At 34.9% G+C, this 14,557-nt stretch overlaps 1 protein-coding gene across 1 annotated transcript in view; it reads right to left on the bottom strand.

Annotated features, from left to right (window-relative positions):
- Positions 1-1,502: 1,502 nt before the first annotated feature.
- LOC145263847 (uncharacterized) overlaps positions 1,503-14,557 on the bottom strand; it is a 48,501-nt gene continuing 35,446 nt past the window's right edge. Inside the window, exons 3-4 of the mRNA XM_080120924.1 lie at positions 13,534-13,630; positions 1,503-1,778 (exon numbers count right to left, since the gene is read on the bottom strand). Of these exons, the coding sequence (XP_079977050.1) occupies positions 1,613-1,778; positions 13,534-13,630 (263 nt within the window). The 3' untranslated portion in view covers positions 1,503-1,612. The remainder of the gene's footprint in view (positions 1,779-13,533; positions 13,631-14,557) is intronic.

Here is a 14,557-nt window from a genome sequence, read left to right as displayed (position 1 = left end):
ATTGGTAAAATCGCTTGCTCTAGTTGAGGACCCATCGCGGTGCACCGGGAGGAAGCTTCACGTGGCTCCCCGCAGTAACTTAGTCCACAATACATTGTAGTTTACATTGCACTGTAGAGAACCTACTGTTGATTTTATAAAATTATTTTTATATATAACTAGCCTGTGTGCCCGGCGTTGCCTGGGTGTTTGGGGAAAAAAAAGTGGTAGTAAACAGACAGGCTCGAACCCATATGAAGGAGGAAAAGAACATGAAAAGAAAACGTGACATTTTTGCCGTAGCGTTCATCTGGAAGTGGTGAAGGTTAAATTAAGGGGATAACTTTCGAAAATATCAGCGACAAAAGCAACCCCTCTCTGTAGAAAAGTGCCCACAAGATCAGTATCAACTTGAAGCTCGGTCCTTCAGACGACAAATATCGAACAATTGGCTAAAAACATTAATTCCTTCACCCTCGACTGGGCACTTTTCTACAAGGAGGGGTCGCTTTTTTCGCTGATATTTTCGAAAGTCATCACCTCTTTTCGATTGTCTAGCCTTAATTTAAACTTTCGCCACTTCCGGTTTGATGATGGGCGCAACAGCTTTTTTTTCACTTTTTTTTTCCTCGTCCGCGGTCCGGTTTCAGTTTGCCTGCCTACTACCACATTTTTTTTTTTTTTTTTGCTCAACACACCTACAAACACCCAGGCAACGCCGGGCACCCAGGCTAGTTCATACATATATTTAAACAGACTTGTGAGATTTATATTATAGATGTCAATTGTATTTGGATTTAGCTGACACCTGAACGTTTTTAATATCGTTAACAAGCATGCATTATATCCTAAACTTTAGTACGTCTGAATTCGCGTTTAAATACATGATTAGATTAAATCTGTTCATCCAAGTATTTGATGATTATTTAATAACAATACTTAACTTTAAAACGAAAGCAAGAAGTTATAACATTACAAAAGAAAACAAACAAACGCACACAAAAGAATAACGTATAGCAAATACACTATTTTCTTATCTAGTCTCCCCTGGAATATGGTATCGTACCTCCCATCCATTCAACACTTGCACTTTTAATTATCTATTCGATAATTGATTTAATTTAATTAATTCAATTAATGCTGCACCAGAGAAATACATCATCGTGTCACACATGATCTTTTTCTGAAAAACATTCGTAATTGCCATCATTAGAAGCTTTAATATTTATACGATAGTTTGTTGTTTATATTAACCATTATCCAAGAGTGGCTTTTAACGTTTAAAATAATGACTCGTTACTGAAAAAAAAATGCCTCCATCTCTCCTAAACATTAACCCAGTTTAATAATACCCCGACAAGCATTTATTTATAAAAATTAGACTTTTATAGTTGCGGATGGCCCAATATTTCTCCATTTATTCTGAAGCTTCCATCTTTTTTAAATAGTAATTATTAATCCATATAAGGCAGGTCTCAAGCCAATCACAATAAAATTATCAGTTAGTAATTAACACAGTCGTCTGAAAATATGGGGTAATCATTTTATTTGTCGAAAACCAGAAAAGAAGAGACATATTCTCGTAGGAGTAGTGGATGAAGCGTTAATTAATTGGTCAGAATTTCACGCATTCTCAACCAATGGTCTTGTTCTTCCAGTAATCGTAGAATTTCTTTAAATTGAATTTTGGATCGCCATGGCAGAAATATTTCTCCCTGCAACAAATAGGATAATTGCCACTTCTGTTTTCGTAGTCGACGTAACAACACATCTGGGGATGCAGATAAATAATACCACAACTGGAAATTATAAAATAAATAAATAAATAGTACCACAGCTGGAAATTAAAAAATAAATAAATAGTACCAAAGCTGGAAATTATAAAATAAATAAATAAATAGTACCACAGCTGGAAATTAAAAAATAAATAAATAGTACCAAAGCTGGAAATTATAAAATAAATAAATAGTACCAAAGCTGGAAATTAAAAAATAAATAAATAGTACCAAAGCTGGAAATTATAAAATAAATAAATAGTACCACAGCTGGAAATTAAAAAATAAATAAATAGTACCAAAGCTGGAAATTATAAAATAAATAAATAAATAGTACCACAGCTGGAAATTAAAAAAATAAATAAATAGTACCACAGCTGGAAATTATAAAATAAATAAATAAATAGTACCACAACTGGAAATTAAAAAATAAATAAATAGTACCAAAGCTGGAAATTATAAAATAAATAAATAAATAGTACCACAGCTGGAAATTAAAAAATAAATAAATAGTACCAAAGCTGGAAATTATAAAATAAATAAATAAATAGTACCACAACTGGAAATTAAAAAATAAATAAATAGTACCACAGCTGGAAATTATAAAATAAATAAATAAATAGTACCACAACTGGAAATTAAAAAAATAAATAAATAGTACCACAGCTGGAAATTATAAAATAAATAAATAAATAAATAGTACCACAGCTGGAAATTAAAAAATAAATAAATAGTACCAAAGCTGGAAATTATAAAATAAATAAATAAATAGTACCACAGCTGGAAATTATAAAATAAATAAATAGTACCACAGCTGGAAATTATAAAATAAATAAATAAATAGTACCACAACTGGAAATTAAAAATTAAATAAATAGTACCACAGCTGGAAATTATAAAATATATAAATAAATAGTACCACAACTGTAAATTAAAAAAATAAATAAATAGTACAACAGCTGGAAATTATAAAATAAATAAATAAATAGTACCACAGCTGGAAATTAAAAAATAAATAAATAGTACCAAAGCTGGAAATTATAAAATAAATAAATAAATAGTACCACAGCTGGAAATTAAAAAAATAAATAAATAGTACCACAGCTGGAAATTATAAAATAAATAAATAAATAGTACCACAACTGGAAATTAAAAAATAAATAAATAGTACCAAAGCTGGAAATTATAAAATAAATAAATAAATAGTACCACAGCTGGAAATTATAAAATAAATAAATAGTACCAAAGCTGGAAATTATAAAATAAATAAATAAATAGTACCACAACTGGAAATTAAAAAATAAATAAATAGTACCACAGCTGGAAATTATAAAATAAATAAATAAATAGTACCACAACTGGAAATTAAAAAATAAATAAATAGTACCACAGCTGGAAATTATAAAATAAATAAATAAATAAATAGTACCACAGCTGGAAATTAAAAAATAAATAAATAGTACCAAAGCTGGAAATTATAAAATAAATAAATAAATAAATAGTACCACAGCTGGAAATTATAAAATAAATAAATAGTACCACAGCTGGAAATTATAAAATAAATAAATAAATAGTACCACAACTGGAAATTAAAAAATAAATAAATAGTACCACAGCTGGAAATTATAAAATATATAAATAAATAGTACCACAACTGGAAATTAAAAAAATAAACAAATAGTACCACAGCTGGAAATTATAAAATAAATAAATAAATAGTACCACAGCTGGAAATTATAAAATAAATAAATAGTACTAAAGCTGGAAATTAAAAATAAATTAATAAATAGTACCACAGCTGGAAATTAAAAATAAATGAATAAATAGTACCACAGCTGGAAATTAAAAATAAATAAATAGTACCACAGCTGGAAATTAAAAAATAAAAAAATAGTACAACAGCTGGAAATTAAATAAATAAATAGTACCAAAGCTGGAAATTAAAAAAAATAAATAAATAGTACCACAGCTGGAAATTAAAAAAATAAATAAATAAATAGTACCACAGCTGGAAATTAAAAAAATAAATAAATAGTACCAAAGCTGGAAATTAAAAAAAATAAATAAATAGTACCACAGCTGGAAATTAAAAAAATAAATAAATAGTACCAAAGCTGGAAATTAAAAAAATAAAAAAGATAGTACCACAGCTGGAAATTAAATGAAAAATAAATAAATACTTTTATTAATTTAATATTTCCATATTTAATTTATATTTTTATTTTTTATTGTTTTATTTAATAATAGATTTTCTCGTCCATAAATGTTGTTTATTATATCTACCAAGTTGATATTAAAGATAGCATAGACTCAACAATTATATTCTCTTTACAGCCCCTCCCGCTTTCCTTTATCTCACAATTCCTTAAAACATCACTAGCCGAAGTTCGGGAATAGATCACGTTTTTTAAGGGTTAATCTTTTAAAAAAATATCATTGGAACGCTGCATTTTTTAAAGCTAAAATCTCTTGAACAATTTGCATTTTGAAGATTGGAACTCTTTCAAGATAAGTTATGCGATATTAATTTTAATTTTTATCTTTTTAGATTCAAATATTAATAACTACATTTTATTTCAGCATTTAATTTATATTTTTATTTTTTATTGTTTTATTTAATAATAGATTTTCTCGTCTATAAGTGTTGCTTATTATATCTACCAAGTTGATTTCATAAATAGATTAGTCAATTGTATTCATTTTCAGTTAGTGACAAGAGAATCTATTATCATACTTTCCCTTAAACACGTCAATTGGACTTTTATTAAGTACAATACTTAATAAAATATTTTTTGCTTGTTTTTGTTTTTAATGGAGAGTAGACAATGCATTGTGGATGCATTATCGGCAGATCCCTTTACTCTCGCTTCTCTTTATTTGTCCCTCAGTTCTCATTTTTTAGTGATTGATTTTTTCTGACGAAGGGAGAAGAAAAGTCTGCGTTCTAGGTTGGCAGTATTTTATACGAACAATCGCCAGAGATGTCGGAAATTTTCTGTTTCTATGTCTATCCTTGTAGCCATGTTACTAGTAAGGGTGCTGGAGGTAAACGTTTTATCTGGGCTGACGTTTTCTGCCTGATAGTCAGGGACCCGAATCTTGGATTAACCACTAAGCAGGCTGTCCAGCAGGTGAAAAGTACTGGGGCTGATGTATTGCCATTTGGTGAATGGGTTCAGGACCATGCAGTAGCTTCTGGTGGGGCCTCGTGATGCCATATTAGTGGGTAATTGTTATGGCTTTATGTTATCATGTGCTACAAAAATATTTCTTCGTTTGTATTTTTCTCTTACTTTCCCTCTCTTACCTGCTTTAAACGACCTAGTCCACAAATCCCAAAACTCCATCATGAAAAGTTTCAAGAAAAAATACACGATTAACCCCGGATCTCCAACTTCCAACGTAGACCTCCCACCACCACCACCACCACCACCATGTCTCCTTCTCCAACATTAGGGGTCTACATTCTAACCTTCCAAAGGTTGAAACCCAATTACAGGAGACTAAACCAGACCTATTATTCCTAAGCGAAACTGCCATTGGACAAACTATTTCCCAAGATGCGTTCGGAATTAAAGGATACTCTAACTTAACTTCCAAATCTGGCTCTCAAAATCACCATAGGCATGGAATATGTACCTATATTAAAGATAGGTTTCCATTTCATAGGGACATCTCCAGAGAAGATCCTAACTTACCCTATATGTGCTTCCGGTTTGTACTTGCTCACACTACTGCGTTTATATTTACTCTCTATTGCCCCCACAACAGCGGAGTTACTATCTTTAAAAGCACATCTGAGAAAATTGACCACGTCCTATCTGCTTATCCTTCAGCTAACATTCACGTATGTGGAGACTTCAATGTTCACAATGTTGAAGGGTTAACTCACTCAAGCAAAACCGATGATGAGGGGAGGTTCTGTCATGATTTCTCCATTGCTTATGACCTCACTCAGATTGTTCATGAACCCACCCGTGTGCCCGACATTGACGGCTATAATCTTTCTTCATCTCTCCTGAACATTGTCCCAGCCTAATAATACCCAAATAAACATTTATTTCTGAACATCAAACTTTTACAGTTATGGATCGAAATCTATATACCTATAAAAATGAGAATGTTGGTTTGTGAAGACAGTTCTCAAACTATTCCTTGAGTATGTACTCAAGGAATTTTTTATCTACAGATTTGAAATTTAGTATTTAGGGTATTCAGATATGTGAAAAACTTTTTAATCGGATTTAATCAGAAAAAAAGGGCTGCTAGAGGGTGAAAATTGAAAAATTAATAAGTGGTGGAATCATCAGAGTTTTATCTGTTTCACGGATGCGCATGCGTGGATGGTTCACATGACAGATTGCTTATGTTAAGAATAAGTAGGTTATAAAACACTTTTTAAAGATCCTATCAAGCTAGCCTAAATGTTATTGTTCTTGGCTCACTGTCTCTAGGTTTTTGGTTTCGATCTCATCTCGAGTATTTCTTTTACTGCCAAGAAGTCAGCTGTTTAGAAAAAAAAACATAATACTCGCATGCACATGCCTCAGTTTCTGTACGAATTAAAATATAATATTTATGCATATTTCACGATTGGGTAACGCCGGGCGCCCTGCTAGGATACTATAATCCTTCTCCATCCCTCCTGAACATTACCGCAGACTAAAAATACTTGAACAGGCATTTATCTATAATCAAACTTTTATAGTTATGGGTGGTGCAAATAACTTATAATTTTTCTCCATCTCTCCTTAACATAAACCCAATTTAATAATACCAAGCAGGGATTTAATTATAAAAGCCAGACATTTTAACCCATAGTAAATCATCTCTTCCATTCAATTTGGTAGCTTTAGCTATGTAAAACTTTTATCTATTCCATAATTAATATAATTTAATTAATCTATATATCAATAGGATAGTGTATGAGTTATTTTCTGTGTCACGCTTACACCCGGGTCGTTTAATTGTTATGACCTTCCATTTCTTGTAATAAATAATTTTACCAAGAATTCTTCATAAGTTTCGGTTTCGGTTTCGATTATAGCTAATTGCACTCAAGTCATTTAATTTTTTTATAAATAATTTTACTAAGAATTCCTCATAAGTTTTAGTTTCGGTTTCGGTTTCGATTATAGTTGATGGCACTTGAGTCATCTATTTCTTTTATAAATAATTTTACTAAGAATTTCTCATAAGTTTTGGTTTCGGTTTCGATTATAGATATATGACTTTTATACTTATGGATGGCCCAAATCAAATAAAATCCTTTTCCGTCTCTCTTGAATATTAGCCCCACTGGTCAACACAATATTTTTGGCAGGCAAAGTAAGACTGGTTTCTGGGGTTTTCAAGGGTGCTGAATCCGAATCTGACATTAGTTTTTTCAAATTGGCTCTAGTTTTTGAGATATCACAGGGGGTCGTTTGTCTGAAATCACCCATTCGCGACCATAGCTAAACGTACAAAAAAACGGCTAAATAGTGCATAAATGTCAGATATTGATTTTTATGATAATCTTAAACCACAAAGACAGTGTAAAATCTCAATCTAACAAGTTAAGTTAGATATAACATCATTTCATTTATCCTATAACTGAACACTTTTCATAGATTTCGAGGATATACAAAAAATTTGCTAAAAATTTGCTGAATTTTAATTCTCCAAGTGAAAAAAAAAACATTTACATAATCAGTTATATATCATAAATTAATGCAAAGCATTATACACTAGATTCTTAGTTACAATGAACACACAAAACAATATTTTATTCACAAAACTAAAATTGACGTTTATACGATTTTCGCTTGTGAGCAACTTTTGCCTTGATACCTCTCTTCCATTGTTTTGATGTCTTGATGGAATCTCTCTCCCTGCTCCTCACTGTAATCACCAAGATTACCAGGAAATCTGTCGAGGTGGCTAAACAAGAAATGAACTTTAATGCTCATATTTGCCCCTAGTTTTCCGTATGCAGTAAGCATCTTACGGACCAATTGCTTGTAATTGTCAGCTTTGTGATTTCCCAAAAAGTTTGTCACTACATCTGTGAAGGACACCCAAGCATTTAACTCAACCGTGTTCATATGATTAGTCAAGTCAGAATCCCTCATGAGCGTTCGAATCTGAGGTCCATCGAAGATGCCACCTTTAGCTTTTTCGATGGAAAGACCTGGAAATTGCCTGAATATGTACTTGAAGCAATCCCCATCCTTGTTCAACGCCTTAACAAACTGCTTCATGAGCCCTAGTTTTATGTGCAATGGAGGGAAGATGATTCTATCCCTGGGTACCAAAGGCTCATTGATGACGTTGGCTGTGCCGACTTCGAGACTTTCTCGTTCTGGCCAGTTCTCCCTTCTCCAGTGCTGGATTCTTGCTCTGCTATCCCACAAACAAAGAAAGCAGGGATACTTTGTGTACCCACTTTGCTGACCAAGCAGAAAATTCACCATTTTCAAGTCCACACAAATCAGCCATTTATGAGTGTTGTAATTCAGCTTTTCAAGAACAAATTTGATAGCATCATACTCTTCTTTCCTCTTGGTAGAATGGCCAATTGGTACAGCGCAAACTTATTGCCATTGTGCAAAAGTACAATTTTTAAACTTGCTTTCGAGCTATCTATGAAGAGACGCCAATCTGCTGGGTCATATGATGAGATCCCCATGCAGTTAAGAAGTGCAGAAACGTCATTACAAAAGACCAGGTCGTCTTCTTTAGAAAAGAAACGAAGCAAGTTGCCTTCCCTTGTCCTATAGTATGTTACTCTTGTGCCAGAATCAAGAATGTTTTTCTCTTGGAGTCGTGATGCAAGAACTTCAGACTGCTCCTTCGACAAACAAAGGTCTCGCACTAGGTCATTAAGTTCAGATTGATTGAAAAGCTGAGGGCCATTTGAGGGTTCTTCATAGTCACTACAGCTATCATCACTTGATATTGAAAGATCAGCTGGAATCTCTTCGGTTTCATCGATTTCAGGCAAACTGGTGAAAACAGGCACAGGTAGATCCTCAGAGTGCGCAACAGGACGGATAGCAGAATCCAGGCTCGGATACTGCCAATTTACTTTCTTGTGCTTGTTAAACCCCGTCATGTCATTGAGACAGAAGTAGCAGTCATCAAAATGATTGTTGGGCTCTCTCCACACCATTGGTACAGCAAACTTCAACTTCAGCTTACCGTTGGTCCAACCGCGGAGACTTTATACACAGGTTTTGCACACCATATGTGGGGCCCAAGACTTGTCTTGGTCACCAAGTATCATATCGAAGTATGCTTTGTACGCCCTCTTGACAAAGTCTGTAATATTCCTCTTTTGTTGTGCCATCATATACTGTCCACAGATGTAACAAAAGACATCCGGTTCATATCTGCAACATCTTCTAGAAGAACTCATTTTTTCTCTAGAATTCATTTTCAACTGTGGAATTAAAAAGAAAATTCTTAATTACTGTTTAATTTATAATGCAACTATATTTATGGAACATGTTATAAAGTAATTACAGTATATAATTATATAAAAATTCTCCCTATATAAATAATTATATAAAAATTCTCCCTGAAATACTCCAATATATACATAATCATTATAATGATTCAATAATATCAGAAAATTATTATTTACTGCTTCTATATTGAAGTATTTCAGGGAGAATTTAAGCAGTTTAGGCTTATTTGGGGCTATCAGTATCTTCTAAACTAGAGCCAATCTGGCAAAACCAATGTTATATTCGTAATCTTCAAAACCCCAGAAAACACTCCTAGATGGTCTGCCAAAGAAAAAAAATAAAAATTTGTTGACCAGTGAATATATGAAAAAGCATTTATTTGTGAAAATCAGAGCTTTATAATTACGAATGCCCAAATAGCCTATAATCGTTTTCCATCTCTCCTGAACACTAGCCACATCTAATAATTCCTGAACAAGCATTTATTTGTGAAAATCAGACTTTTATACTTATTGACTGCTCAAATGACCTATAATCTTTTTCCGTCTCTCCTGAACACTAGCCCAAGCTAATCTATATATATAAAAGCAAAAATGTGTGTATGTATGTATGTTCGCTTTTTGTGTATATCCACAAAAGGATTTTTTTCGGCGGCTTCTCGAGGCCGTCGCTCATTTTTAAAACTTTTTATATCACGTCGAAATCATAGTATCTACGAGTTATGAACAGGCGTCGCCCGTCTATTTAATTTGCCCGACTTTAAAACGTTAAATATTCGACATTTTGGGATCGCCACATTTTCGGTTTTCGTTTTTCGGTATAAAAATGTGAAACTCGATTCGAATCTCTGGCCCATGGCCAGTGGGGCTGTTCTTGGCCTTCGGGCCGGGATCAAAGTGTAGTATCTGTTCCGGCAGATACTGCTAGCAAAGACCAGATGTGGGGGCAACCCAACATACCTGACCTTTAACCAGCTCCCATTTCCCACCTCTCGGGAGCTGGTCCCCTTTTTCCTTTTACCCTCCCTTCACTCTTCACATTAAAAATTGGCCTTGTGCCTAATTTGCTCGGTGGGGGAGCAAATAAATACCATCTGTTCCGGCAGATACTGCAAGCAAGGACCCTATGTGGGGGCGACCCAACAGATAAGACCTTGGTCAATGTAGGGGCAACCCTTCATACCAATTGTCACTATGCAGCTCCCCTACTCCCTGGGGAGTTGGTCCCATTTCCCCTTCACTCCTCACATTAAAAATCGGCCTTGTGCCTAATTTGCTCGCTGGGGGAGCAAATAAATACCCTGGCCCACGGCCAGTGGTCTCTAGAAAGCGATGTAACGTTTGGTCAATGTCGGCTTAACGTTGTCATATCAGATGGTTGCTTTCATTTTGAGACGAGACATTCCCCTAATAAACGGGGGAGCTGGTTTTCCCCAAAGTTAGGTAAAAAACAAACAAACCTGGTTATTGACCTCATTAAAAACTGTCCCGCAGAAATTGTTAACTGCTGAATAGCTATTGCTTACGCCGTCGTCGTCGTAACGCTCGCACAAAATGTTTACTCTATGACTTCTATTTTTTTTTTTACATTTTCACCCTAAACAAGGCACATTGCCACTTTGGTGTAGGGGGCTACTATCAGGATCAGCAACTACTGGGGCACTATGTAGGAATTTGGGCAGCAAGATGTCAGTTCACGTTGCACTTGAACTTCTGCATGTCAGTACAGTTAGGGAAGCAGGATCCTGGAATGGAATTCCAGAGTCTAGCGGTTCTAGGGAAGAACATACTGGAGTAGAAAGATCTTTTACATCTAGGGATCTCTGCTGTGTGGGGGTGGGATTTAGCTGCCTGTCGGGTTTGTCGAGGGTGCCTGCGTCGTGGGGGCACAAGTGTCTGCAGTGCGTCAGAGCATTCACCATTAAAATACTTGTAGAACAGGCAGAGGGATGCAACGTTTCGTCGATGGGACAGAGGCTGAAGCTTAGATGCCAGTTCAGGGCCTATCAGATTGGCGACTCTTTTTTTAAACTTGTCTAGGAGCGGGAGACTAGTAGCAGATGCACCAGCCCAGATGTGACAACAATACTCCATACATGGGTGAATGGTGGCCTTATAGAGATACAGGATACTTTCAGGTGTCAGTAGTTTTCTAGCACGGTAGAGAGAGCCCACCTTTTTCGCAGCGGCCCTGGCAATATTTTCAATATAATTTTTCCAGCTCATGTTTCCTGTGAACGTTAGGCCAAGCAGTTTGAAAGATGTACTCTCAGACAGGGAGTCATTGGCCATTGCTATTGCGTGCAGGCACCTGTCAATTCTCTTCTTACTTAAGTAAATTCAAACAGCTTTGAGTAATTCATTCTGGCTGGCCGAGTGGTTAACGTGTCCTTTTTTTTTTTTCTTCCAAACTTCGCCTCAGGGCTTCGGGTTCGATCCTACCAACTTACCAACACTTTTGTTACCTTCTCCCGGGTTTCTTTTTTATTTAAGAGCACACACACCTCGTAACACCCGGGCAACGCCGAGTACCCCCGCTAGTAATATATGAAAAATCATTTATTTATAAAAACCAGACTTTTATACTTATGGATGGCCTAAATAAACTATAATATTTTTCCATCTCTCCTGAATATTAGCCTAATAATACCTTAAGAGTCATATTTTATGAAAATGAGACTTTTATGATTATGGATGGCCTAAATAAACTAAAATCTTTATCCATAACTCCTGAACACTAGCCCAAATTTAAGAATACCTTAACTCCTGAACACTAGCCCAATCTAAGAATGCATTTATTTATTAAAAATCAGACTTTTATAGTTATGGATGGTCCAAATAACCTATAATCTTTTCCATGTCCTGAAAATTAGGCCAATCTAGTAATACCTGAACAAGTATTTATTACTGAAAATCAGACTTTAATACTTTGGATGGCGCAAATAACGTATAATCTTTTTTCATCTTTCTTGAACACTAGCCCTATCAAATAATAGTTGAACAAGCATTTATTTATGAAAGCAAGACTTATGGATGGCTAAAAAAAAAACATAACATTTTTCCATCTCTCCTGAATATTAATCCAATCAAATAATACCCGAACAATCATTTTTTTTTTTAATGACAAAAATAACCTATAACCCTTTCCCATCTCTCCTGAACACTAGCTACATCTAATAATATCTCAGCAAGCATTTATTTATGAACATCGGACTTTTATACATTTTGGATTCTTTTGAATATTAGCCGAATCTAATATCTGAGCAAGAATTTATTTATAAATATACACTTTCATAGTTATAGATGCCCCAAATTAACTACAATCTTTTTCCATCTCTCGTGAACATTTTTTCATTGCACCGATAGCATCTCCAATTTGCTTGTTTTAATGACTTTGTTTACTTTTTAAATCAACCGACACTTACAATATTTGTGAAAATATATATTTGAATCCCTACAGTGCGTTCTCTACGGAATTTTAAACTTAAACGAGATATCTGTCCAGCACACTTTTCGTGAAAATTAGCATCACCATACCCTACCCTGACTTGTAGGGTCAATCTCGTTACACTCAGCTATGGAGTTTTATCTCCGACCCCCAAAATCAATAGAGATTAAACCATTTCTCTAATGACCTGGTCCCTTTTGATTGTTGAATCTGTGCAGTTCTAGAAGTTCCACCCTTCAAGACTATTTCTTCTCTCTTTGAGAAGGGGTTAGTTTATTGCTAATCGCCTGGGGCGTGCTGCCGGGAATGCCAACAGGTTGCGCATGCATCTTTTGCATAGTCAGAGGGTTCCTACTCTTGAGTACTGATTTTTTTCAATCCCACTTTCTTACCTTGGTGTCACAGTTCTTGCAGTGGGAGCAGAAATGTTGACGATAGAGGAAAAAAAAGCATGTATTCAATAGAGTTTTGTAATCCACATAGCGATCAGAGGGATTTGTAAAACAAAGAACCAAGAAGCATGCATGATTTAGAAAGTACTATAAATAAATGCCTTTTATTTCAATTTTTAAAAAAGTAAACTCAAATTATTTTCCTTTATCGTTGTAATTCTTTGTTTGTTTTTTTTGGGGGGTGGGGGGTATTGGCGAGACTTTTGTATACAACATGTCGGGTCCGAGTGTTAAAATTTAACAACACTGTTGAAGAATATTTACGACCATGTAAATTCTACGTAACGAAACAGTTACTGTAAAAACTTATGGAATTTTTGACATGTTGAAAGAAACTTTTAAAAAATAAAATAAAAGTGTGTTGCACATAACAACGTGACGTCATTCTATTCTAATTTTCAAACAACAATGTTATCGGCATATTCTTACCTGAAGCAGGAATAAACATCACCTTCATGGCAGTAACATTTTGCACACTGACCACTTGGGTACCATTTGTCACCGTCTTTACGATCAGCACCGCAACCTAAATTTAGAAAAAAAATAGTGTTTATTATTATTATTATTATTATTATTATTATTATTATTATTATTATTATTTTATTTTATTTTTTTTACATTTTCACCCTAAACAAGGCACATTGCCACTTTGGTGTAGGGGGCTACTATCAGGGGCAACAACTACTGAGGCTCTAGGTTGGGATTTGGGCAGCAAGATGTCGGTTCACGTTACACTTGAACTTCTGCATGTCAGTGCAGTTGGGGAAACAGGGACCTGGAATGGAATTCCAGAGTCTAGCGGTTCTGGGGAAGAAACTACTGGAGTAGAACGATCTTTTACATCTAGGGATCTCTACTATGTGGGGATGGGATTTAGCTGCCTGTCGAGTTTGTCAAGGGTGTCTACGTCGTGGGCGCACAAGTGTCTGTAGTTCATCAGAGCATTCACCATTAAAATACTTGTAGAATAGGCAGAGGGATGCAACGCTTCGTCGATGGGACAGAGGCTGAAGCTTAGATGCCAGTTTAGGACCTATCAGATTGGCGACTCTCTTTTGAACCTTGTCTAGGAGTAAGAGACAGCAGCAGATGCACCAGCCCAAATGTGACAGCAATACTCCATACATGGGCGAATGGTGGCCTTATAGAGGTACAGGATACTTTCAGGTGTCAGTGGTTTTCTAGCACGGTAGAGAGAGCTTACATTCTTCGCAGTGGCCCTGGCAATGTTTTCAATGTAATTGTTCTAACTCATGTTTCCTGTGAACGTTAGGTCAAGCAATTTGAAAGATGTACTCTCAGATAGGGAGTCACTGGCCATTGCTATTGGTGGCAGAGAAGGTTTCTTGTAATTATTGAAGGAAACCGGTTTAGTCTTGGCAGCATTGAATGTGACTATCCATTTATGTCCCCATTCCACTACAGATTGGAGGTCATCCACTAGTGTTTTTGC

Source organism: Euprymna scolopes, chromosome 39 (genome assembly GCF_053919585.1).
Source record: "Euprymna scolopes isolate OS-2025 chromosome 39, ASM5391958v1, whole genome shotgun sequence".
NCBI lineage: Eukaryota > Metazoa > Mollusca > Cephalopoda > Sepiida > Sepiolidae > Euprymna > Euprymna scolopes.
The sequence above is the reverse complement of the archived record's forward strand: the minus strand, read 5'-3'. Positions and strand labels throughout refer to the sequence as shown.